A 27,257-nucleotide genomic window follows, 5' to 3' on the forward strand; every position below is an offset into this window, starting at 1 on the left:
GCTTTCGAATACTCTCACCTTGGCAATATCATTCATTATTCTCACTCCTATCATTGTTGTTATTGTTGTGTGTGTGTCTACGTGTAAGATGAAATTGGCGGCATTGTGGAGAAGGATTTGAGTTCTGATGTTGAGCAGAAGGATTTGAAACAAACTGAGACTTGTTACAGATTTCTTCTCCATTTACATAATAGTGCACTTAGACAATGCAACGATAAATTGAAATTTTTTTCATGTTAACAAGGAAAGGATGGAATGTAAGAATCGAAGACGAGAGAAGAAGGATTGAAACTCCAGACTTCCAAGGCTTCATTCTTAACCATTAGACCAACATTGACGAATTGAATGTCAACCTACTCAAAGATAAGAATTTCTGAATCCTAATTATAAAATCCACTCTTTTATACATAAACCCATATGCAAATTAATCGTATCGTTGCTTTGTTCCATCGTCAGATGAGCGGAGTTCATAACTGGCCTTTTAGAATGCAAAGAAATGTCAAGACATTTCAAACAGAAGGTATGCCAAAGCTATTGCAATTCTCCTTGTTCACAGAAGCATAAACCGGTAAACATACATCTAAACGGACTCAAAGTTGATGCAGTGCGCCATCAAGAACAAATTCAGCTGTGCAGTCTTCAAAAAAGTTCTCGCAGCAAAATTCTATTTATCAAGCTTTTGGGCTATCATATTAGAAATGGAAAAAAGGAATATAACATGCTTTAGCTGCATCAATTTGTGGCTATATCAATTAACAAAAGTTGCTCATGTATGCTAACAATTATCCAAGAAGGCCTATACATAAGGCACCTAAGCTGCAAGAATGACGAGGTTTACATGTTATACATGTAATTGTACATCCTTTACCCATGGGAAAGACTCATATTTCACCCATTAAGGTATGATGTAAACCCTCAGCAAGAAATTTGAGTGACTCGATCTATGACTGCGGTTATATATTTGCTCAAATAGGCCATAAAAACTTTTAACAAACTAGATAATGCTCCTGTGTTGAGGAAAGGAGTCTAAAGTGCCCTAAGCTACAGAATAACTAGCTAAATCTTGGAATTGGCTTATGCAGAAGTGGAGGGTACGTCATTAATGGTGGGTGTACTGGAGTCAGGAGATGGTCTGGATTCGACAGGGGGTGGAGTAGGTTTCTCCTCAGGAGGAGGCTTGGATGGCCTGTTTGGATGAACTTGACTAACTTGTTGAGGAGGGATATCAAACTGCACACAACAAAAGCAATTTCATCAGGATGATAGGAAACATCTACAATAACAAGTAATTAAGATCCATAACAGAAATTGTGTTCACAGGCGACATTAACATGATTGTGAACAGAATACACTCGGACTAACATAAAAATACATCTTGGTCTATGTGAACTGATGTCTTTGCTTTTGATAGTGCTCGTTTCCCTAACTATCCTCTCTTTTCAACATAGCAAGGGGAGTGGGGAAGCCTTGAGCATTCATCCATATACCAGGGCAGATGCCTCTTCAATTGAATTACCCTTTTATAGTGAAGATACATACAGGTCTGACATCCTTTCCCTAGAGGTGGGGAGGATAGGGCTGGAAAGGAGTGCCATATCATCCTTTCAGCTCTGTAACATAATTTTCTGATTATAGACGTCCCAATTCAGAAAACCATAACATATCAATAAATACTCCAGCCATAAGCAAATTTTTCTTGTATCAATTCTTTTCGTTTCACATGAAGCAATTAAATAGACAATCCTCTGCATATTCCAAAAGCTTTTGTTACCAGCATGCTAAAATGTTGCATTTTCATTTTGTCTTACTTATAACCAAGAGCCATCAATCAACCTACATATTGTAGATCTTCCATGGAAAAAAAATATGCAGTTCCCCCACATTCCTATCTTGTATCAAAAAACTTAGCATAAAAGAATACAACTTTATGGTCAGGAAACGAGACCGACCTTGTATCCGCAGCCAGCTATACAAGCGTGAAAACATTCCTGTACGAAAAAAAGGTAATAAAACTATAACATAGGAATAAACAGAACCAGATCACTTGCTCAAATGGAAAAAGGAAAAGGGGGCATTAAAATAATCATGGTGTTTTTTTCTTCCTATGTAAATGTATTACCAAAGAACCATATCTAGATCTTTTTTCCCAACAGAAAATGACCAAATACTACTAGTGCAACATGCCCAATGAAAATATCAAACACCGAAAAAAAAAGTATAACTCCATTTCTTTCTACCTTGCAGTTAGTTTTCAAACATGCCGCGGTTTTCATGTTTTATCTTGTCTTGGACAACTTCAGCGTCAATGCTAAGGAACTCCAATGAATTATTGATCAACCCTAATTGCTACATGGAAGTCATCCCTAGAAGAAAATTTTGAGGAGAGAAATGAAGATCGTTCCTTCTCAACATACTGACTGCTGAGGAAGTCTGCAAAAAATTTTGCAACACCCTCTAAAACTTCCGTTCTTTATCACAAAGCATGATCCTAGCTAGCTGCATTTTTTCTTGATAGAACTTATCATTTTTCAACAAGACATTGGCACTTCTTGTCAACTAATTAGAAATATTAGACAATATCTTCAGAGTCAGAAACTGGCAAAACTTTCAGACTTATGTAAAGAGGTTGAATTCATAATTTTAAATCTCCAAACCACTGGAAACAGTGAGTGGAAACAACAACGAAAGAGTAAAACATGAGGAAAAATGATGGGCAGTGGATAGTGCAGTATAATAGACTGTGAGCACTACCATTAATAACCAAATGTTGTAATAATAGATGAAATAGCAAAAACCTCTGAGTAGCTGGCAGCACCAGGAGAACGGTCAATGTAAGCACTCCACTGGTGATCCTTGAAAACTGGGTCTTTATAGCATATCTCATCACATTCTCCCATACCTGAGGATTAAGTGTCTATTGTATCATCTCGTTTAATCCCAGTATGGTTTATGAATGAGAATATCATCACCACAGACATAACTAATCAAATACATTCTTGAAAAATTAATATCCAATATCAAGCCAAAGCAGTATATTAAAGGGAAAAAGGTCACCATATAGCATGTTAGATAAGAAATTCACATCACAGAACATGGACTTTCGCACAAAAAACAAATAATGTCAACTGTGTCAGCCACACAAAAAAAAAAATTATTTGTACATAAGCACCAGTTCACGTCCAAAGACACTAAAAGACAGCGTTTCAAGCATCAATAGACAGACAAGGGCAACTTTCTGCATTTCTTGCAGATATTTTGCAACCAGCTCAAGCCATTTCCAAGCAACAATCTTGACATTCTCAAAGCATTTCATCTTTACCTAAGGCATAGGCACCTAATCCAGTCAACTTAAATGAAAAACAAATGCCAGGCCACAATTCCAGTTGGAGAATGAGAGTATTTAACTAAACATACTTGAGTACTCACAAATTGAGAAGATCAATACAAGGTGGGTGCCACATGAGATGCTAACCTTGCCAACAAGAGACAAGGAACCAAACTCTCAGGTGCAATCACTAATTTCCAGAATCAAATTATTACCACTTATCTACTTACCAAAAAAGACTACTTCAACAGAAGGTAAGACTAACTTCAAGTTTCAGGTTTCATCTGTTCCCTTCCCCAAAACTATATTAAGGGGTACACATGTGGCAACTTATGATGCATAAGAGTGCTTTAAGAATGTGTAATGAGGAGCTTGATATGTTGAATAAAAGGATCCAGCATTTGGTTCAATTATGCTATAGGTATATACACAAGCGGAGTACCATATGATGCATAAGTTAACAGATAACATCAAAAAAACTTGACATTCTAAAATTACCACAACAGACCCCCAACAATTTATTTATTTATTTTTATTATTATTATTATTTTTTAGGGTAAGTAAGAGGTCTCGAACCCGGGACCTCTCATTTACACTCCCTCCCCCCATATCACCCAACCCATCCCTCCCCCTGACCAACAATTGAGTTAAATTTTCCTGGGTAATGCAACAAGACTCAGCATAAAGATCTCATTTCCATATTTAGACAACATGCAACAATGGTCAACTGAAGTTTTCAAAGAAGGTTATTAAAAAAGAAAGGTGATGCGGATTAAAGTTTGCAACTTACACTCCTCCCACGTGTCGCCATCTGAATCACACCCTTTTTTGCAAAATACTCTCCCTACACAAATTCAGTTAACTGTTAATTGGAATTACTGGATAAATAAACAAAAGAAATTAAGCATAGCTCTTCATTTTCATAATATGATAAGATCAGACATAACTGTAACAACCAACAAGAGATAATACCTTGCTAAAGAAAGCCACCCACATACAAACAAGACTACATGTAACTAATGAACAACTAATCAAAGTTTTGACTTGAAAATGACTAACAAATCAAAGTCCTTTGCTCTTTCACCTGATTTATAGCATTAACACAATGAACATGTCCATTGTATGTTTGACCTTCTAGACAAAATCATCTCAAAGTCAAAATTTGATTGTTGAAGCTCATATCATTTTGGACGAAACAAACCTGTAAACCTACAGTTCTAAACACTGAATACATTAAATTATAAAATGGGATACTAACAACAAAGTGCAACAGTTAAATTGCATTAAAATATTCATACAAAACTAACATCACGTTTGTATATGAAAAGAGTGGCACAATCTCATATTCAGTATGTGCATAACCAGTAAAGAGTTGTCTTATGTGCAAACACTTGTTGAGCTCACAGCCTACCTCTTTAATCGGCATCATCAACAGCTCATCTGGAAGAATATTTATTATTATATAAACAAAACATTGAATTCTCCTTTGTGCCACTTAAAGCCTGAACAGCCACTAGAAAAGCAAAAGCAAAGCTATGTGGGAGTAACTAGTAATGAATGGTATGAATGCCATCAAAGTATCAACCAAACAAAGATATCACAGTATAAATATGTTTGGAAAAAAACTGCTTTTGATTAAGCTATTGATTCTCTCATACTAGTTGAGGACCCTAGAAAGTGATAGGCACAAGTTTTTGCCTTGTTGAGACAGATATATGTAGAACTATAGGTTTGACTTAAAGAATTCTTTGTTTATTGTTCATTTTCATTTTTTTGTGTTTTTCACCTGAAGGGGGGTTTGGTCACCTTTTCTCCAGAGAACTAACTGGAAATTTTGTTTGAAAGTCAGAAATGATCATTTCATGCTCCTAGAGCTGAGCTTGGCAGCTTCATAAGCTAAACATTCCTTTGGAACTTGTTGTCTTAAATCACACTGGAACTAACTCTCCAGAAGTTGTGATCAAAGTTTTATCTCTAAATTTAGAATGGAGCACATAGTATATATGTCTGTAAGAAGAAGTTAGTTTCACAAATAAGTCCAGCATTGCACTGTGTCCCTTCTTCATTTGGATCCAAATAATATCTTACAGTCATATTGCATATTTCATAAATCTTTAACAGTTGAAACCACATTGTGCATTATTTCAAAAACACATGAATAGGAATCAAGTTGAAAACTATCCCACCTAAAGCTGAGTAGCTCTAAGCATGCACTTGTTTTAGACCGCATGAAGAAAGCTTCTTCCACCATAAGGGAAAAGGAAATAGAAACACAAAGAGAGGCACATGTCACACAGTTTACTTTCATCATCAGATGACACTGTTTAACATCCAAATTCAGCATAACATTGCTGCGACAACCTCAAGTCCTCCACCCACAACTTATGCAAAGAAACTTCAAAATCTTGACAATTCTACCATCTTTGAGAAAATCTTCAAACATTTGTATATATTAACACTTCAACATATAATGCTGCAGAAAAATTGGAAATAAGCCAAAGTAACATAAACTAACAACAATCGTCAAAATGCGCGACCAGGCACCGGCCCAAATATTAGACTTATCAACGTTATCTGACGAGTGACCACAATCCTATTATAGCATATAATCCGCATAAAACTTAAACTCTCACACAGTCTCTCGTACATTCCCTCCGAACAAGAATATATGCACCATTTCCAACTAATTCCTCGCAAAGAAAACTAAGAAAAGAACCATCAAAATTCACATATTCAATATTTAATTTGTAGTATATCTTACAGGCAATCAAGACTATTTCACATTTCATTGAACCAAAATGAACTGACCAAAAAGAAAATTTTCACCGCATAACAAACCTAATTCATGAGAGACATAAACTTCAGAAATCAACGTACAAAATCAATCAGACTTCAAATTCAAACGAGAAAAAAAAAAGGAAAAAAGAGGGACAGAGTAAATTACAGGGAATTTGCATGAGAGCTGCAAATTTATGGGTGCATTGATTGTTACAAGGCGGCGTCCATTGCTGTGGAATCATTTTTTCCATCTTTTCAGGTTTTTTCCTTCCTCTGCAATGATGAGAAAATGATGATCGACGACCGTTACCAACGAGGGGACGGAGATGAACATTTTTTGGGGGAAAGTACAGTACACACTCTTACAGAGACGAGGGCAGTATGGTCATTGAACTGAGATGTCCGAATAGACCGGCGTTTGGGCCTGTGGATGGAATTAGTCTTTGTAGATAATTGGTACTTTTCCCAGGCCCGTCATTATCCAGCAAAATTCTCCGACTTTGGATTTTACTTTCGAAGAAATCACCTTCAGAAGAGTGGGCCTTCAACCCAGTCTAGGCTGTGAAGTAGTACTAAAATTTGAGGGTCAAAAAATTACTTGAATTCTATTTCCAGCTTGATTTAATCCAATAACTCAAGAACCAACGTAGATTTTGGATATATATATATATTTTACATTTTTTCTTTTAATGTAAGTGGAAGGACTCGAACCCGAGACCTCTTGCTTACACTCCCTCCCCCCATACCACCCAACCCAACCCTCCCCGTAGATTTTGGATATATGGTTTCTGTTAATTACAAATTTGTAATTTCTTGTATATGTTTAACCTGACATAAGCGCGGTGATGTAGATCAAATTGTACTAAATAATTATCAGTAATTTTGTTCTAGAGCAAAACTTAAGTTCCGACATATATAGTTTTTAAGCTTCAAATTGATGATGTTCGCTACTAAAGAACTCCTCTATTACTTGACTTAACTAGATTTTCCAATGACTCAAGAGCCAAAAATGTTTAAGTTTCAAATTGAGTCTACTTGACTCACAATCATTTTAGTTGTCATTTGAGTACTTCTATTAAGAAATTTTTTTTTTAAGTGGGAGGCAGTAAATCCAAAACCTTTTCCTTAACCCTTACAATCTCTCCCACTTTACCATCGACCCCAACCGTGCTTGAATATTTTTGCTTTTTTATTAAGAGTTACTTCTTTAGAAGGAGAAAAAAAAAAGAACTTTCTTCTCATTTTTTATTTTAATTAAAAAATTTCTTGTTAATGCGTGCCCCGTTGGATAATATTTCTAGCTCTACTGCCTCCATTAACCCAAAAAAAAAAGGACTACGTAGTTAAAAAATATGTCTATTCATCTTATCGGTAGCTAACGAGTGCCAAAAAAAAGAGGAGTGGTGGGGTTTAAATTATGGCGCATTGGTGTGTAAAATTACATGTGAAGAAAACGTTCCCATATTTGAAGCTTGATAGAGAAGAAATGAATGAACCAGAGACTACAGTGTTAGGGAAGTGAACTATTTTTACTGTTCTACAGAAGAAGGAAGAAGCTACTAACCAGCCCGGCGAAGCCCAACATTAAAGAATAAAAGAGTATTCCATCGTCTGTTTTGTTGAATTTTTTTTTTTTATTTTAGGCTTTTCAAAGTGGAAGCAGCTTTTTCCATCGTCTGTTGTGTTGAATTTTTTTTTATTTTTATTTTAGGCTTTTCAAGGTGGAAACAGCTTTTCCCAGCGAGTTCCAACTTGGAAGAATATTCAAAGCAGGGCTGCTGATTCATGAACCATTGCATCGCCGCCAAAGTTTAAAAAATGAACGAATCACGGAAAAAGATTCGTGAATCTACTGAGATTCCACAACTCCACGGGGACCACAGAATCGTCGGGCCGCCCGCTCACGGGACCATTTTGGCCGATAGCTGTCGCTGTATGGGAAAATTCTTATGGTACCCTTAGAGGCCAGAGCGGATCCTCCTAAAACAATAATAATAGTAGCCAATAAATGGAAAAATAATTGGTAATAGTCTCTATAAAAGAAGAAATGAATGGTTAGTAGCTAAGTTTGAGATTACAAAAACTAAAACTAGAGGTTTTGGATTTTAATTTTCCTGTTTGATCCCTGTTTTTTAAATTTCACCCGTTTTTTATTTGAAAAAAAAAATGGTTAGTAACAAATGCTTACTTTCTTAAAAAGAAAGAAGAAAAAGATGGAATCACAAAACGTAATACAATTAGTAAAATATACTACTATCACCTATACATATTAAGTCATGACGCCAGTTTTAGGGTGTCGAAAGATTAAGCGTAACAACTCTGTCGACTAATGGTCTGCCAAAGCAAACCAATCAACATACTATTTCCTTAATCCTAAATTTCAGGTATTCTCTATCTATCATTAATGCAGTTTTCTTTGTCATTTTATCAAACAAATTCTATTTGATGATTTCTAATTAGTTTATTAATAGTATTGGTTTTTGTTTTATCAAAAAAAAAAATATTAGGTATTTGGAGAGTTTTATAGTTTGTTTGCAAGTTTCTCCATAGTGCTATTAGAATCCTTTAATAAATTACAATGTGCTAGTAATTCCACTTGTCAATGATTCTTTCCTCAGTAACTTGTCAATGATTCTTTCCTTACTAAATGTGAAGGATTTTTTGAATCAATTTTTTTTTTTTGGATTCGAACAATTAGTGGCAAAAATATTATAGTAGTACAAGTTGCATAGGTAGTGCAAGCTGCCGTGCATGCCCACTCACCAAAAAGGTGAAACAAACAAAAACAGACGACTTCGCGGGAAGTTAGGAGTGGGAACTCGTCTTACTATATACCCACGCAGACTGGCAGAGTAGTAGTAGTAAGGAGTAAGGGGGATTGCACCGCACCAGGGAAAGAAACGAGAGGTGGAAAAATGATCTCAAAGACATGGAAAATTGGGGCTCTCTTGCCAATTCTTGTATCTGTTGCTGTTCTCTTCCTTGATATCCTTTTCAAGGTTTAATATTCTTCTGTTTTCTTCTCTGTTTTTTTCTGTAGTTTTTTTTTTAGGGGAACTGTTATGGATTTCAATCAATGGTCCCGTAATGGAACAAAGTTTGAAGCTTTTATTCCATATACCAAATGAATAATAGAATCAGTTTAAATTGCAAGCATACTCAAACTTTCATGGCGTGTGCAGAGCATAGCCGTTAGGCCTGTTAAGGGTCTTCTTCTTTCGTTTTAGAACAAATTCAGTTTTCACCAACCTTGTCCTCTTCCCCTCAGTGCCTCTTCTACCTCCCCCTCTAAAAGATAAACGATTTGAAAATGATATGCTAGAGTATGGGGGAGGAAGACATCTACATGGATGTATCACGTATGTTGATATAGGGATGTGAAATTCTGGATATTATAGACATACATTCTTTTGATAGTTGACAGTGTTGAAAGGAGTGAAATAGGTGGTAATTTGCTTGATATGCAAAATTAGCCTCAGGGGTGGTTAGGGTGGCAATCCTTTGGCATAAGGTCTGCTATTTAATCTCTATTATAAGCAAATCCTCTGAGCCATCCGCAGAGGCGCAGGGTGTAAATTAGACTAGCTAGCTTGGCACATGGGTTTACAAGCTCTTCACAGGTTTTCCAACAACTGAAGTATTATTTCTGCTGCATTTGTATTTACTCTGTAAGCCAAGCCAGATACTAAACCATAAAGTCACAACCTTGCTCTCACTTGAGTTGAGATCATGTTGATGGGGGACTTATTATTGGTTGAACAGCAAAAATTATAGTATGAAATGTTATAATCAAGCTTAGAAGCCTTTTTCTTGGTAATTGTTTGTGTTGTTCGCAAATGAATTGTGGAAATTACTTGCAAGCTAAAAAAATACAAAAACTATAGGATGGTTCCTTTCTTATTATCCAACAAGATCAATTTAAGTTATTATATATTAAACATTTTCCATGACTTACCTGTCAAATTTTAATGACAAGTTAAAATTGATGACAAGTTACATAATTAACATGTATGGGAAGAATATAAACAGTTATCACTTACATTGCTATTTTAGTAGTTGAAATGATTAAATGTCATCAGAAACCATTTATTACCAATTTATTTGCATTAATTCAAATTGATTCTGAAGGATCTGCGCTGCAGCTCTCTGCAAACAGATGCAGTCTTTACCCTCATAGCCATTATTGGATAGCTAGCAAGCGTATTGTAACCCCCAAAGGAATCATATCGGGTACAGGTGTGTTCATAATTTTCATTATTCAGGACTTCTGAGACAACGTTTGGACCTCTAGGACTGCAAATTGGTGATATTGAATGTTTACTGGAAAATAAGAAAAAAAATTTTAGAGGGACTTGTAGTAGGTTACCTGCTATACGGTAATTGCAAATTATAAGCATGTTGAATGGATTGTGCAACTAAATAAGTGATACTACTGAATTATTTAGAATATTATAAATGGGAGATACCTTTCAGTGGTAACTTCATTATGAAGACAATCAGTTAAGTATTCACCTACTGTTATGAATGACATATGTTTTCTGTGGTTTGTAATTGGACAGTTGAAATAAAAGGAGGAAGAATAGTATCCGTGCTTGAAGAAGAACATTGGCAAAAGAGTGTCAAGAGTCTGCAAGTTATAGATTATGGGAATGCTGTGATCATGCCTGGTTTGGTTGATGTGTAAGACAGTGCTGTTAGCAGTCTATGTTCTTCTACTTCTTCATTATTTCCTTCTATTTTGCCTTTGTGTTTGACTGTTGGAAGAAACCAAATATTTCTGAGTAACCCTTAACACTTGCAAGTGTACTATTTCTGCAACCTCTTGGTAAGAACTGGAAGTCAGAGAAAAAGATAATTGAACTGCAAGAGGACTTAATGAAACATGTCTTCGAGTATGCTACTGCATACATTTGAAAACCTTGAATACATTCCACTGAGTAGAAACTCACTTTCATTATTTTTCAATTTACCAGTCCCAAAGGTCCTTTTTCGTTTGGATCAAACTGAGATATAATCAGGTTTTGATGCGGGATGCTTAGATTTGATGTGTAACCTGGATACTTGCTTCAGATTTTCAGTTATAAATGAATGAAGATAGGACTAAAAGTGATTTTATTATAGTCATAATACACATTCAAGGTCCCTTGTTTTCCAGTACTGGAGGTTTCTCTTCAAAACCATTTTATGCAAGGAACTGTAGAATCTATTTATTATGATTATCCAATCAATCTTCCAAAATGGATTATTGACCTGTATAAAAGAAGAAAGGATAAAAAAAATGAAAATGAATAATCTTTGTTGCTATGTCACGTTTTAGTATTTGTAGCACAGTGGACTTGTTTCTTTTGGAATAGTATTTTAGTTTGAACTTGCACCGCCACCTGTCTGCCTTTGTATATTAATTTCTCATGCAACATGCCTTTTCACTTGCTTACTCTAATTTTGATGAACACAGTTAAATTACGTTGAACACCTTTAGTTGTCCTTTGTTCTGCTTCTTATTTCCCTTTGAAAGTAATAGGATGCTTCCCAAGTTTGACTTACGTGCAAATTGCAATGGTTCAATTCTTATGAGCTGTCTCCAAACCTGTCCCAAGTAAAAGATGGTATAATAATGCAGGCATGCCCATCTTGATGACCCTGGAAAGGAAGAATGGGAAGGATTTCCTTCAGGGACAAGAGCTGCTGCGGCTGGTATATATATTGTATTCCTTATCTGTCTTCCTGTTTTAAGTACATTGTTGTAAGCATGTACTCTTCTTCTTCTAAGAAGAATTCTGTTAGCATGATAAATTTCTGCCGGAAGTCATGGAGCATGAAGGTTTATGTGGTTATATAAAGTTGAACCATTTTCCATCATCAGACCCTATCCCGATTTGTTTACCTACTACAAAAGGTGCTCTTCATTGGTCAGTTTACCAAGCTTGAATGATCTTACTTAAGTATATACTGCTATTTGATGTGGAATATTGTTTACTAAGTTAAAGTTCATTTACTCCACAAATCCATGTTGATCTATTTTCCAACATTGACCCGTGAATAATGTGCCTTACCATTTCCTTGCAGGTGGGATTACAACACTGATCGACATGCCTCTTAATAGTGTTCCATCTACTGTTTCTGAAGAAACTCTTGGACTTAAGGTATAGATATCTCACTTAGTTTGCTTAGATGGCACTGTTAAAATTGATTCTTTCCAGTTAAATTTGATATTCCTGAGTCATAATTTCTCATCTGTCTTAACAGCTCCAGGCTGCAGCAGGAAGGATATATATTGATGTTGGTATGCTTTTCAAATTATACGCTGACATGTTAAGTTTTCATGGTTAACAATTAAGCTCTTCCACCCACAGGTTTTTGGGGAGGTCTGGTACCAGAAAATGCCTTCAATGCAAGTTCTCTGGAGGGTCTCCTGAAGGCAGGAGCTCTTGGCCTGAAGGTATCTTGTTCTGATATTCTTCACCATTTTTCTTGTCCATTCTACCAGGATGGGGATGTTATAGAATGCATTAAGCAGGATGACTTTGAGTAATGAAATTAGTACAGCCAATATGAGTGGAGTTATCATCAAAAGTCATGGGATTTGGTTATCTCCTGAAACGTCAATTCCTGTTTCTATCTAACACAATTTGACCTTTTTTTTTCTATCTACTGTAGTCCTTCATGTGTCCGTCTGGAATTAATGACTTTCCTATGACGAATATAAGCCATATTAAGGTAATCTGATTTATGTGATCCCCATTGTGAATATTTCTAGATACATTAACGTGTGATGTTTATTTATGCATGGAAGCCTTCCATTGCATATTTGGACTTGGTTTCGTGTTCTATTTGCTCTGTTCACTATGTAGTATGCACTCAATGTTTTATCCTTGTTATCCACCCAGAATTTATCTAATATGTATTTCTCCTTTAGGAAGGACTCCTTGTATTGGCAAAATACAGAAGGCCTCTACTTGTGCATGCAGAAATTCCACAAGATGATGCAGGTTACTTGGAAAACAAAGATGGTCGTGACAATCCTAGATCTTATGATGTATATCTTAAGTCAAGGCCTGCTTCTTGGTAATACATTGAAAAATTAATATTTCTATGGCCTACTTCATAAGTCTGGATCTCCCAGAAACTTGTATTGATACATATGCTGTATGGATATGGTTACATACTGAGCTAAATTTTCTGAAGTGCAAATCTAATATGTGCATACCTTGATTTGATCAAGATCTCTTGAGTCTCTTATTATCTGATATTTTCTTTCATTGAATCCCCTTCATTTGTAATCAGGGAAGAAGCCGCTATTAAGGATCTTTTAACTGTATCAAAAGACACAAGAACAGGTGGCCCTGCAGAAGGGGCTCATCTTCACATTGTTCATCTGTCAGATGCAAGATCTTCATTTGAGCTCATTAAGGTACTCTTTGTTTTGTTTCATTTTGTTGTTTAGAATTCAACAATGCGACCTACTAGCTAACTTGGAGTGCATTTTCAATATGGCTTTGCTTGTAAAATGATCCTTTCTATCTGTCTATAATGGTGAATGCGTCTAGAAACACGCAAAGCCCTGGCAAATGATGTACTTAGTCAATTGACATTTACATTTGAAGTACATCATAGAGTTATTCCACATCATAGGTTTCACCTTTCTGAGCTTTTCCTATTAGACTGCAGTTCTAGATTATTGCAAAATGTCAGAGTGAATTTTATGTATCAAATATTTAGGGGAGAGCAATGATAAATAGGGATTGAAGGAGGGCAATTCTTATCATAACTTGAGTACTCTGACTTCTTTCAGTTTGATTATTCCGCTTTAACTCACTTGGTTATGATATTCAATATTCTGCCATTTTAAATTGTTATCTGCTCATTGCATTACTATATATATTCTGTGGTTCGCTTAGTACTTTAATTCTACTTCTCCAGGAAGCAAAGAAAAGTGGCGACAGCATGACTGTTGAAACTTGCCCCCACTATCTAGCTTTTTCAGCTGAAAAGATCCCAGATGGAGACACTCGCTTTAAGTGTGCTCCACCCATTCGTGATGCTGCAAATAAAGAAAAGCTGTGGGCAGCTTTGATAGTAGTTTTCAAACTCATAATGCAAATTTGTGTTTTTCTTGTGGTTCAAATGGTTCACAAATTTGATTCTTTTGGTTTCTCTCAGGATGGGGATATTGACATGTTAAGCTCAGACCACTCACCATCAGCACCAGAACTCAAACTTTTCAATGAAGGTGATTTCTTGAGGGCATGGGGCGGCATATCTTCTTTGCAGGTCAGTGTGCTTAAAAGTTGATATTTAAGAATCCCTGTAAGTACTGGATTCTTTTTTTTCTTCTTTTTTTTTTTTTTTAAGGTTTACATTTGTTTTGATTTTGGTAAACGTAACTCTGCACTAAAGGAAATCATGAAGCTACCTACTACTCTGATATGGTAGCTACCATGGCATAACATGCCCTTATGTTAAAATTTTTGACAAACAAGATCAAGATGTTGCGGAGACAGGATTTGAACCCGTGACCTCAAGGCCCTTTGTGTAGGAAGGAAGGCCCCTTCCAAGGGGGAAGGTGTTGGGCTTCGACAAGCATATCCAATGACCTGAATTCTTTAACATTTTAAAAAATTATCCAAATCAAAACGTTCTTCATTTACTAAGCATTGCATCCACCTTGAACTATCTGATTCGAGCGTAGTTTTGTGAACAGAACCCTCCGAAGTCCACAAAAACAGCTTTTGCAAATCTGAAGCTAAGGCCCAATAAACTTTATACAGTTAGGCAAACTGGCAAAGCTACTGTGTTAACAGTCAGCTGTTTCGTCCATTTAGACCATCCCTAATAAACTGGACTATGTAAGCATGATGTCACAACTAAATTGAAAAGTAAAGCAAAGAACTGCAAATAACATAAAAAGCATTTGAATCAATTAAGAGAACTGTTTCGTAGAACTGCAGGTTTATGGTCCTCACCCCTTTCACAACATGCTTAACGGTTCAAAACAAAAAAATCACGTCTTTCAAGAAGTCTTTTTGAATCAAGGAGAGAATCCCTTTTCATGTTACTGTAGATTGCATTTAAAACTAACACAAAATACTACTGATTCTGGTTCCTTTTTGGTCCGTTTGGATTGGCCTTTTCAAAAACAAGTTTTTCAAATACAATGTTAGAGTAATACAAAATAATTTAAAAAATATTTCATCCATACAATATATCAAATATTTCAAAAAAATTTTATAGCAAAAATTTTTCATATACACTGCTACAGTAAAATTTTTCAAAAACACCCCCAAAAAAATTTTTACCTTGTAAGTCACTAATGATATGTGTCGTTATTCTATTGTTTGGGCTGATCACAGGTCTCTCACTCTCTCTGTGTCTCATATTCATGCATGTCTATTTGCAGTTCGTACTTCCTGCGACTTGGTCATATGGGCAGAAATATGGAATTACACTCGAACAATTAGCTTCATGGTGGAGTGAAAAGCCTGCTAAACTTGCTGGCTTAAGTTATAAGGTAATATTTCCACCGTTGTGAGGAAAACTAATGGAAGTGAAATTCCCATCTGCTTTTCTGGGTCACTAATAACTTTCAATCAAGTGCCATGCATGAGAATTGTGTCATTTAATTTCACAGTCATATTTTTCTGACATTGATATCAGAATACATAGAACCTCTTCAGAGGCTTTCCCAAAGACCAAGGTTTTATTTTTTTTTTCTGTAATTTTAACTGGTAAACAATCCGAATATTGTGCAGGGAGCAATTTCAATTGGCTATGAAGCAGATTTTGTGGTATGGGAACCAGAAGTGGAATTTGACCTTGATGAGAACCATCCTGTATATCATAAGCATCCTGTAAGTTCTCACTTCCTCACCACTCTGTCTGTTTATCTGTACGATCGACATACTGCTTGTAATTTCTCTTTGTGGTACTTCTTTTCCAAAGAATGCACCCTGGCTTGGCACCGTGGGCTTGAATGTGTGTTATTCTATGATCAAATTTCTTTGGTATAGTCATAGTATAGGCCATTTGATAGTAAAAATCACATACATACTCAATCTGAATAGCCTTACTTTCTTCGGAGTTTGGACTGCACGTACTGATTCAAATATTGCCTTTTATGTTAAAATATTAAAGAAAGTGTTAGTTTTAATAGTTTTCCAAAAGTATAGAAATACATTAAGAAGTCGACTTCAGCTATCTCAGACCAAAACTTAGTATTTATTCTCCTTTTCACCAAAATTCATCTAAGGTCTGCTTCTTCAATCTACTGATGATGCTCCTGACCATCACGGCTTTAGCAGTGTTTGACATGTAAGCACCGCCTGCTTTGACTTTGCCAGTGTTATTGCATCCCCAAATTCCAACAGCCTTCATTTTTACCACCCAGTTTTCACAGAACTGGTGCTAGCTGTGCTGACTGATTTCATCTTTTTAATCAGCTTTCTCACACTGGCACCACAACAGGTATTAAATTTCCCAAGAATACTCACCTTCTTGGTTTTCTTAGTCATGTTGAACAGCTGGGAAGACTCACAGGGACGAGGGGGTCGAAGGTTGGACCCTCAAAATCACCAAACTTCCTTAATTTTTTATAGGGAACTGTTTCCAATAGGAAAACCCAACCAACAAATATGCTTTGTATTGGGAAGGGAAGAAGGAGAAAATCTTTTGGAGAATGGAAGTTGACTGAAGTTGACTTCTGTACATAAGTGGTTTTAAATTAACTGTGTTTTTTTTTTTTTCAAGTTCCAGTAAGAAGGCGATATCTTTGGTAAAAATCCCCAGGGCTTTGGTTACTTGTGAGTTATACATTGTAAATCAGATGGATGTTGTATTGGCTCATAAACTTCCATGGTGAGTGACGAACATGCTTCTTCCAATGAAAAAAATGACCTCTCAATTCTTCCATTCCTTCTGCAGACTATCTCGGCGTACATTGGATCTAGACTCTCAGGAAAAGTTTTGGCTACCTTTGTGAGGGGAAACCTTGTTTACAATGAAGGAAAGCATGCTCTTGCGTGTGGTTCCCCAATCCTTGCAACACTATAAGGAAATCGTACCTTTGGTAATTTCATGGTTCTTCTACCTGTCTTTTTCAGTTCTTACACTTACCTTTTGCTGCTTTGAACCTGTGTTGTTTCTTTTTGTCAAATACGCTGATCGCTGATTCTTGAATTTCTTTAGGTAGTCGGAGTATTATTGCGTGGTACGCATATTGCCGCACGGGTTGCTCAACTGAGGATTCTTCATTGCACTTGTGAATTGACTGGAGGAGGAGCTCTGGCGGAAGGGGTCATCCTGAAGCATGTAAATTTGGGATTTAGCATCATGTTCATACTCCATTGATGCCTGGATTTGTCTATAGCTGTATGCTAAGCTGTCAATGCAGCTGTTGAACACTAATTCCATAGTCTGTCTAGGAGGAGTTGACATTGAAATGAATGGCATTCTGATTTCCAAACAAAATTTCTGCAATTTTGCATTGCGGTTTTGAGTTGGTCAACTGTATCTAGCTTGCATCAATTTAGATTTGAGAGAAGTAACCGGTTTCATCCATTCATTATTATTTCTGTTGCCAATGTCACACTACTAATAATGAATGTTCCCCAGCAGAATGAGAATGGTTTAGGAGCCAATAGGCAATAACGATATCTTCAAAATTAAGGATTATTAGTATTTCATTAGAAACATACTTTAGCAAAGTTGTCATGGGATAAATCGAACCTTACTAGGATGTCTTTTTTTTTTTTTCATTACGTTATAAAATTATTGTATGGGACTTTACTTGGAAGCTAAGAATACTAGTCATCTTATTTTGCCAGATGATCAAAAAATTCTGGTGATGGATATTACGCCATGTTCCCATGCAGCCCACCTTAGCTAATTGGAGCCAAAACCTTCCCTCCAATTCAGCTATAGATAAGATGTGTTGCTTTCCATGAAATCCCATCAAAATTCAAATTATAGTTTCAATAATGAAATTCTGCAGCAACTTTATCGCTCTCAATAAGCCTCCACCCTACCTTACACTCTTCCCCTGCAACTACCCCAAGTCCGTCAGACGCCTCCGCATTTCCGTCTCCGCTGACTCGACTCAGCGTCTGCAACTCGCCCAATCACTCCAGTCCGAGGCTCTTCGGATTCTAGAATGGCCCGCCGTCTGCGCCCAGCTTGCCGCATTCACCTCCACGTCAATGGGCCTTGCTGCCGCCCAGTCGGCCAGGATTCCACTGGGGCGAAGCCCAGAAGAGAGCAGGACTCTCCTGGCCCAAACATCCGCGGCCCTGGCCATTCCTCGGCCGTTGGACTTTTCCGGGATAGAGGACGTTTCCGTCTTGGTTGATTCTGCAGTGGCCGGAAACTTGCTGACGATTCAAGAGCTGTGTTTGTTTAAACGGACTCTTGCGTCAGCTAGACATTTGGTCGAACAGGTGGAAGAGTTTTCAGTGGACAGTAATTCCTCTGAGAGGTAACTTTTTGAAGATGAAGTAAAGTTTTAACTGCATTAATTTGACTGAGTTATAGTCCAGCTTGTGCTACTCCGAGTAGATTAATTGAGTCGAGCTTGGTCGAGCGCAGTACCCGAGTCGCGAGCTCATTGAATTTGAGCTTAATCGAGCTTCGTGTTTTATATTTGAGTTACATAGTATAAACCTGACACAAGGACGAGAAGTTTTTTTATGGAAGCTCGAAGGCTTGAGTTTTGACCATCAACCCCTACCTGTCGATTAAAAAATGCGATTTGAGAGGAGCCAAAAAGCTAGCGGATCAGAAAGATTTGTATGGAATGTCCTACTCCTGCCTGAGCTTTCCAATCAACCAATCCCCTATTTGAGGGACATCTGCGTTAGGCAGGCCCAGAAAAACCTGTGGTCAAAATATTTGAGCATTTTGTTGTATTCAAGCCGGCCTAGAGCTCTTTCATTAACTCAACGATTTGAGCTCAAGCTTGGTTTGGCAAGCTTGAAAATTCGTAGTTCCAGTTTAAGTCGAGTTGAAGGTTTTGTGAGCTTGAGGTCAATAAGTCTGACTTTACTTGACTTGATTGCATCCTTGGCACGACTGATTCTGGAGGAGTGCGGGTTTATCTTCAAATCTAGTAACAACAATGGTTGAAAGCTGTAAACTCATCTTGCTATGATCTTAGTATGCTTATATGTGGGCATGTTTTTGTTGCATGTCTAAATAGGTATTGCTTTTCGTATGGCAGTTTGACATCGTCGAGGGAATGCATGTACATCCTATGGATGGATTGTCATCATGGCTTGGGTAGGGCTCTAAAATAGGTTTCTGGAGGAGTTGTAAAAGTGGGAGTGGAAGTGATAGTTATAGCAATTCATTGTTCTTTAACATAAGTGATGTAGAAGCTGCTGCATATTAATTTTAACAGCTATGGGACGGACTCATAGGATTCTCTCTCTCCTTGTATTCAAACAGGTGCTCTCCTCTTCTTGATGTCCTTCAAAGTGTCAATTTCCTGGTGCAGTTGGTGGAAAAAATAGATTTCTGTATCAATTGTAAGTTTTCAGTAGTGCTTGACAGAGCTAGTGAGGAGTTGGAGCTTATTAGGTCAGAAAGGAGGAGGAATATGGACAATCTGGAATCCATGCTGAAGCAAACAGCAACCCAGATGTTTCAGGCTGGTGGAATTGGCAAACCATTGGTTACCAAACGTCGATCAAGGATGTGTGTGGCAGTTAGAGCTTCCCATAGGTCGCTGCTCCCAGATGGCGTTGTTCTAAATGTTAGCAGCTCAGGAGCAACATATTTCATAGAGCCTAAGGAGGCCATTAACTTGAACAATGAAGAAGTGAGGCTATTAGATGAGGAGAAGCTCGAGGAACGTGTGATCTTAAGCCTACTAACATCTGAGATTGTGCAATCAAATTCAGAGATAAAGTATTTACTGGACAGAATATTGGATTTAGATCTTGCATTCGCTAGAGCTGCTCATGCGAAATGGATCAATGGGGTTTGTCCAGTTTTAAGTTCAGAAAGTTTTGGGAAATCTGGACTGAGTTCTTTATTAGTAGACATTCAAGGCATACAACATCCTTTGCTGCTAGCACCCTTTTTGACAAAATTGTCTGATCTTGTTCCATCTGAATCCAGAAACTCAGCTAAATTGTATCAAAGGAATGACTTCTTCAATTCCAAAACAGTTTCTCCTGTTCCTGTTGATATCAAGATTGGGTATAATATAAAAGTCGTCATAATTTCAGGACCTAATATGGGTGGCAAAACTGCATCCATGAAAACTCTAGGACTAGCTTCCGTTATGTCAAAAGCTGGCATGTATTTGCCTGCTCAGGACAATCCGCAGCTGCCGTGGTTTGATTTGATTCTGGCAGATATTGGAGATCATCAGGTAGTAGATTCTTTCTGGCCCTTTATAGTTTTATATCTCTTCTCGATTTTATTCCTTGTCTCTGTTTAATGGCTTCGCATTTTTCATATTTGGTTGAAGTCGCTTGAACAAAGTCTCTCAACTTTTAGTGGGCACATTTCAAGGCTTTGTAAAATTTTGGAAACTGCATCCAGAAAGTCTCTGGTCCTTATTGATGAAATTGGAAGTGGGACTGATCCTTCGGAAGGTGTAGCTCTCTCTGCCAGCATTTTAAAATATATTGTTGATCGGGTCAAGTTAGCTGTTGTCACTACCCATTATGCTGACTTGACTCAACTCAAAGGTAAAGATAGTAGGTTCGAAAATGCTGCAATGGAGTTTTCCCTGGAGACATTACAGCCTACCTATCGGATGCTTTGGGGAAGCGCAGGAGAATCCAATGCCATAAGCGTTGCTGAAAGAATTGGCTTTGATGAGAAGATAATTAACCGTGCCCAAGCATGGATAAACAAGTTGACCCCAGAGAAGGTGCAGATGCAGAAAGGTTTGCTGTACCAGTCACTAATGGAAGAAAGAAACAGATTAGAAATTCAAGCAAATAAAGCTGCATCTCTTCACTTGGATGTTATGAGCATTTATTATGAGGTATGTAAGTTGCACGATTGTAAATATTTAGTCTTTGAGAAAAGAGATACTTGTTATGAGACAATATGCAATGAAAATGTTTTTCTCCTATTTTATTGCAGTCCTTGATTACCATATATAGCCTGCTTCCTTCATTCATGTTTATCGTCACATAAGTTGCGCAAAAAGCTAAAGCGCCTGCATATAACACTAGCATAACATGTTTACTTGTATTGGTGGGCAAGGAATGGCTTTTCTCTTCTCTTGGCAACTTCTGTTGCCCATGATATCTATCATTCTTTATTTCAATTTCTCAACCTATACATGCGTCCATTTATGTGCATGTGTTTTATTGATGCACTACGTGCTATAACATATAGGTGAGTACATCATATAATGTACAGGAGTATTTTCCCCTTTTGTTTCACTTCAATTTTTAGATAGGTGGAAAGCAGTGAATACTCTTCTTTGTTACGTCACAGTTTGCACCCTCTTTTGCTTCATAAGTTTCTGTTTACTCCATTTTTCCTTCCTAAATTGAAGATAAGAAATGCAGCAGATGACCTTGAAGGGCGCGAGGCAACTCTTAAGACAAAGGAAACCCAACAGATCCAACAGGAATTGAAGGCAGTGAAGAAAGAAATTGAAGATATAGTGCATGAATTTGAGAACCAACTTAAAAATGCTGATGCAGATAAGTACAATCTGCTGCTGAAGAAAGCAGAGTCTGCAATTGCATCCATTGTTGAAACTCATCAGCCTACTGATGGTCTTTCTATTGGGAATTCGGACGGTAGGTTGTATGTACCACAGCCTGGTGAGCAAGTGTATGTCAAGGGACTTGGGAAAAAGTTGGCTACTGTAATTGAAGCACCTGGAGATGATGACATGGTCCTCGTCCAACATGGAAAAGTCAGAGTACGTGTGAATAAAAACAGTGTAGGAGCTCTTGCAAATGCTGATATTAGTGGTGGAACAGCTTCTAATCAGGTATGAGGAGTAACATCAAATTTGTTAATTATTGGCGATTTTCCAAAGTTCTTAATATATTGTCCTTAGGCATGATGTTACAAAATTTTCAGCATTTTTTTAATAATGCTACTTTATTAGAGGATTATCGTTTTTTTTTTGGGTCAGTCAGCTTTTGGGAACACACGTCTTCATTAATTTCTCAATTTGGACATATCATGGACAGTTGATCTGAAATTGGATATTACTTACGAGAGGAAACTAGGACTGCATGTGGACATCAGCTCTCTGCATCAGTTAAACAGAAGAAAATAGGCATTTTCGACACAATTGCCTAAATGTTTTTTTGTATTTTTCATAGCACAATGCTCTCCATTTTTGAAGCAAATCAACAAACAATACCTGCTACTGCTTTGTGGAAAGGCATCTATATTTAAATAGACCAGCTGATGCTTTTAACCATCGGCTGGAACAGATATTGCCCTGTAATGTTTGTTTACCTCCAAAGCCAACAGTTAAACATCCTTGCATGCTTCACCTAATTATGATTAGCTACTTTATGTTAACTAATCGTTCTATATTGGAAAGCTGAGAGATTAAATGTGCTTCTTATGGAACCTGAGGGACTGAATTGGTGCAAAATCCAACTATCGGGTACTAAAAGTGATTAGACATTTAAAGAATTGTCTTTTGGTTTGAGATTTTCATTGTGGATATAACTTCAGTTACATCATATTCCTTCAGGTGTGATTGATTGATCTGCATTGTACTTATTAGTTGAATGTTGCGATTCTCTATCCTGCATTAATTTTGAGATTGAAATGATCAACAATGTGTTGGAGCATACACTACTAAATCTGATGGCAGTGGGTGTACCTGTTGACATTGTAGGGAGTTTTGAGAAACCTCAAGAGCCTTAGGAGCTTCTCCAAAATGAGCAATAGTGAGGAGGTTTCCTATGGACCTGTGTTTCAAACATCCAAGAATACAGTGGACTTACGAGGTATGCGATCTGAGGAAGCTGCTCACTACCTTGAGATGGCCCTCAATTCAAGAGGACCAGGTTCTGTTCTTTTTGTCATACATGGGATGGGCACTGGGGTGGTGAAGGAGCGAGCATTACAGATACTGAAAAACCATCCACGTGTTGCCAAGTTTGAGCAGGAAAGTCCTATGAATTACGGTTGCACAGTTGCTTATATAAAGTGAATGTTCTTCCATCCCATTTATGAAATGAAATTTTTTTGCCCCTCCTTTAAAGTGGTTGCATTAGCTTATACCGATGCATGTGCATTTGAATGTTTAAGTTCTTTTACTTAGCCTGGCTATAACCTTTTTTTTTTTTTTTAATGCATTTGTGATCATTTGAGCAGTACGATAATGTACTAAGAGTCATTGGTTATGTGAAATGTCAGGAAACTTTCCCTGCTTGTTCATCACATTGAAAATTATGTCGGTTGTTCCATGGAGGAACCAAAATTTGGTGTTTTGCACTTGGGTGTTCTTTTATGGATTTTGTTTGGAAAAACAAAGAGAACAATTTCTTCTTCAGAGCTTGATGTTTTAGGCTATGTTCCCTGCAATAAGGATGTTGACAACTCCAATGACCAATCAAATTTATTTCTCTTCCAATGCAGAGCCTAACTGGCTATGTCGAGGCCAAAGTTGATGTATTCAAAACGATCATTCAGTTTGAAATATTAGAAAGGGCATCCCATCAAGTTATGATGTAAGAAATAAAAGTTAAATTTGTATACTTCTTTGATTTTCTCAAAATCTAAACATTTGTTTCTACAGTGTCATATTATTGTGTATATTTTACAATTAGAATTAATAATATTATAGGGTTTGTTTGGATAGGGTATTATTTGAAATATTATTTGGAATAATTACTGTAACACTTTTTGTGATGTGATGTATGTGAGATAAAAAGGTGATTGGGAATATAAAAAGGTGGGTTGGAAAATGTGTTTATGATGCAAGCAAAATATTATTTGAGATAAGTTGGTTATCCAAACTAAGCGGGAAAGAATTAATGACGAAGTAAACATCTTGCTGCGTTGGTGATTAACTCTCTAAGGTCTCTTCTTTTTTAAGATTTTGAATTGCATAAAACATAATAAATATTTTTTCAAAAATAAAATATATGCTTGGGTAATTTGTCTCATTCTGCCAAAGAAGCCTAGTCCGATGATTAAAGTTAAGATTTCAAGAGTTAGAGGTCCTAAAGTTTAAATCTCATTTCTCCATTGGTTGAAATTAAGATTTCAAGAATTAGAGGTCCTGAAGTTCAAATGTCATTCTCCATCTCCTTCTCTTAAAACAATAATGTCTATGTAAATACGCGGACAATTGGTATAATACATGGAAACACGTTTGTGTCATTCCCATCATAAGACGATGAATTATTGCTGTTTGTATTAGGATTTGCAGTTCTATTTTGATGATATTAATGTTGCAACCTTCTTGTATTTTATGTCTTGACTGCGAAGAGATGAATTGTCGAGTTGTTCATGTTTTGAATCGGCAAATGCGGAGTATTTGTTTGTTAGAGATAAATCTAAGGTGCAATAGATGCAGAATCGAAGCTCATCACAAATGTTTGTGCTTATTTACCTCCGCCTCCGCATTAGCAGAATTGAAGCTAGCAACTTTTGCTCATACTTGATCAGTAGATAATTGATTGAACATTAATTTTGAAGTATAAATATCACTCTCATTTTTTATGGAGATAACAAATCATCTAGACAGGTAGACCCTCTTTTAAGTTTTATGTGGCGGATATTAAGGTGTTGCCATTTGTGGCTAGCCTAATCGGATTCAGGAGCCAAGGCAGCAGAAGGTTCGTCTGCTGCTTTGTTGTTGTTTGGCCCAGTAGCACCAGTACCGGGAGGAAGAAGATGATGATTGGTGTATAGAGTAAAAGGGTGACAATTGTGGCAACTTGGATGTGGCACACACTGATAAGGTCCTCCACCGTATCCACCACCGCCTCCATTTCCATTCCCATACCCAGGGCCACCGTAACCAGGCGTCCATCCTGAGCCACCGCCGCCACCTCCACCACCTCCATTTCCACCATTGCCAGGGCCACCGTAACCGGGCATGCCTCCAGGACCCGAGCCGCCTCCGCCTCCGCCTCCGCCACCACCACCATTTCCCGGGCCACCATAACCAGGCATGCCTCCAGAACCTCCACCACCCCCACCGCTTCCACCACCATTGCCAGAGCCACCATAACCAGGTCCACCGTAACTACCTCCACCACCACCCCCACCTCCTCCGCCACTACCACTACCGCTGCCTTGTCCATAACCACAGCCGTCCCAAGCACCGTATTGGCACCCACCATTGCTACCTCCGCCATAGTATGGCTCACCCCAGCCGCCTAGTACACGCACCTTGGGTTCATGATCACCAGTGAGCAAATTGGCTCTGTGAGCAGAGGACACTGATAAGCTCAGCATAACCGTAAAGGCTACGTAAGCCCAAGTTGATGCTGCCATTTTCAGAATTTAGAGGACGTTAAGCTATATTTACTGATTTGATTAACACTTTTTTTATATTATACATTTTGGTCTGTATGTTACATTACATGCACATATTTATAGCAGGAGGCTTGAACAGTTTCTTGAGTGCATGGCATTGTTTTCTCATGGTCATTTTCCTGAGAAAGTGGTACAAAATAAGTTGCATAAAACAGAAAGCAACATGTCATGCATTTCGAGTTGGTTCAATTCTGTTGTTCATGTTTATCTGCAACGCCATAAGTGCTTATGGATGGATATCTTGCTTTGGAGTTCCTCAACAAAGTCTTTGAAGAGAATTGATGTACGTGTACAACTATCATCATTCTCCTTGTGAAGTACGTCCAAATTATCTCGTCAATTAGACTGTGTACAGTATATGGTTCTCCATCTTGGCTCAATCAGAAAAGGAATTCAAAGTCATGATAACTCAGTTTAAAGTTGAAACTAGTCAAGTCATATATGATAATCCAGTTCACACATTTAAATTTCATATTCAAATTATTTGATAATAAAATATTAAACATTTGAATTAATTAAGTAGCACTGAATTTTCTGGACAAAACTAGTTTTCAAAAGTAAATGATAAGTTATACACTTATCACTGAATGTGATGTGTATTTAAATGTATTATATTTAATATTTAACAATTTAATAATTTAATTCAGATTTCAGATTTCATATTTCATACTTCAATTTTATCAGACTCACACACAACTTGTTTCTTTTTTTTTTTTTTTTTAACTCAAACAAGTATAGTCATATAGGATCAATTCTCAAATCACTATAGTATGATTATTAAGCAAAGCCGAAGAATCTAAAAATGCCCCCACAGGCCCCAAGTCCCTGATTGGGAATCTAATCCATATATCACTTCTTGCCTGGCCTTTACCATCTCGCTTGCAACCATATACAATGGGATCCACGGCGATGCCATGTCTAATGTCTTCAGTTTGGATTTGATCCCTGATTGGCCACAAAAATACAAGTCAGTCGCTGCAGGTCTGTGATTGCAAGAGATAAAAAGTGAATCCTCAATCCACTATTGCTTCTACGTACGTGACAGCTTTTTCTTTTGTGGATTGGAAAATTAATCCAGATCCCATACATGTTCTAGCACTATTCATTACTCTGGTTTCAAGAAACAGTAAATAAATAAACCCTTAAAGTTCATTTCAATCAGAAAAAAATAGACTTTCAGCCACTGGACATATTACTAGCTGGAAAGTATGGCAAAAGCAGAAGAGGGTCTCATCTATCATCTATGCTTTGTTTTCATTCTAAAAGATTGAAGTCGATTCTGTTACTTTCTTGCTTGCTTTTATTTTCTTTTGGAAGACTTTCTCATCCACCACAAATTTCGCACCATGCTAATTGCCAATGAACAAGATATTCGTTGGACCCGATGGTCCTTATCTACCATATTTGCCTTTTTTCAATTTTCACGAGGAGCCAATCAATCCTCTCTGATTCACGAGCATGCTTCAGGTGAGAGCTATTTATCATTAATTTCACCAGCGGTTTCACTATCCCAAGTTCAACCCCAAAAAAAAAAAAAAACTAATGAGTTTCATCTATTTGATCCGGGATTTTGTAAATTGCTTGATTCTAAAAATTTGTATGTTTAGTATTTTCATAATATGGGACTACCAACATAGGAGAGTTATACAATTTAGTGAATAATGTATGT

General features: G+C 37.2%; 1 protein-coding gene and 2 pseudogenes across 1 annotated transcript; 1 reads left to right on the forward strand and 2 right to left on the reverse strand.

Annotated features, from left to right (window-relative positions):
• Positions 1-728: 728 nt before the first annotated feature.
• Positions 729-6,477, reverse strand: LOC113730962 (uncharacterized). The gene is made up of 5 exons (XM_027255972.2): positions 6,270-6,477; positions 4,116-4,169; positions 2,796-2,899; positions 1,950-1,988; positions 729-1,230 (listed from the first exon to the last, which is right to left on the reverse strand). Exons 1-5 carry the CDS (start codon positions 6,352-6,354, stop codon positions 1,075-1,077), a joined length of 438 nt encoding a protein of 145 aa, XP_027111773.1. The 5' UTR covers positions 6,355-6,477; the 3' UTR covers positions 729-1,074.
• Positions 6,478-8,938: 2,461 nt separating this feature from the next.
• Positions 8,939-25,680, forward strand: LOC113730964 (uncharacterized; annotated as a pseudogene).
• Positions 16,250-16,723, reverse strand: LOC113730963 (large ribosomal subunit protein eL43z-like; annotated as a pseudogene).
• Positions 25,681-27,257: the final 1,577 nt, after the last annotated feature.

This window comes from Coffea arabica, chromosome 2e (assembly GCF_036785885.1).
Source record: "Coffea arabica cultivar ET-39 chromosome 2e, Coffea Arabica ET-39 HiFi, whole genome shotgun sequence".
Taxonomy (NCBI): domain Eukaryota; kingdom Viridiplantae; phylum Streptophyta; class Magnoliopsida; order Gentianales; family Rubiaceae; genus Coffea; species Coffea arabica.

Bases quoted from the DNA above. Each gene is read 5' to 3' on its own strand.
- LOC113730962 (XM_027255972.2), bottom strand. From the start codon at position 6,354: ATGGAAAAAATGATTCCACAGCAATGGACGCCGCCTTGTAACAATCAA. The intron at 1,989-2,795 runs GTTTTTGCTATT...TTTTTCGTACAG, and splicing joins GTGCTGCCAGCTACTCAGAG to GAATGTTTTCACGCTTGTAT. The intron at 1,231-1,949 runs GTCGGTCTCGTT...TGTTGTGTGCAG, and splicing joins TAGCTGGCTGCGGATACAAG to TTTGATATCCCTCCTCAACA.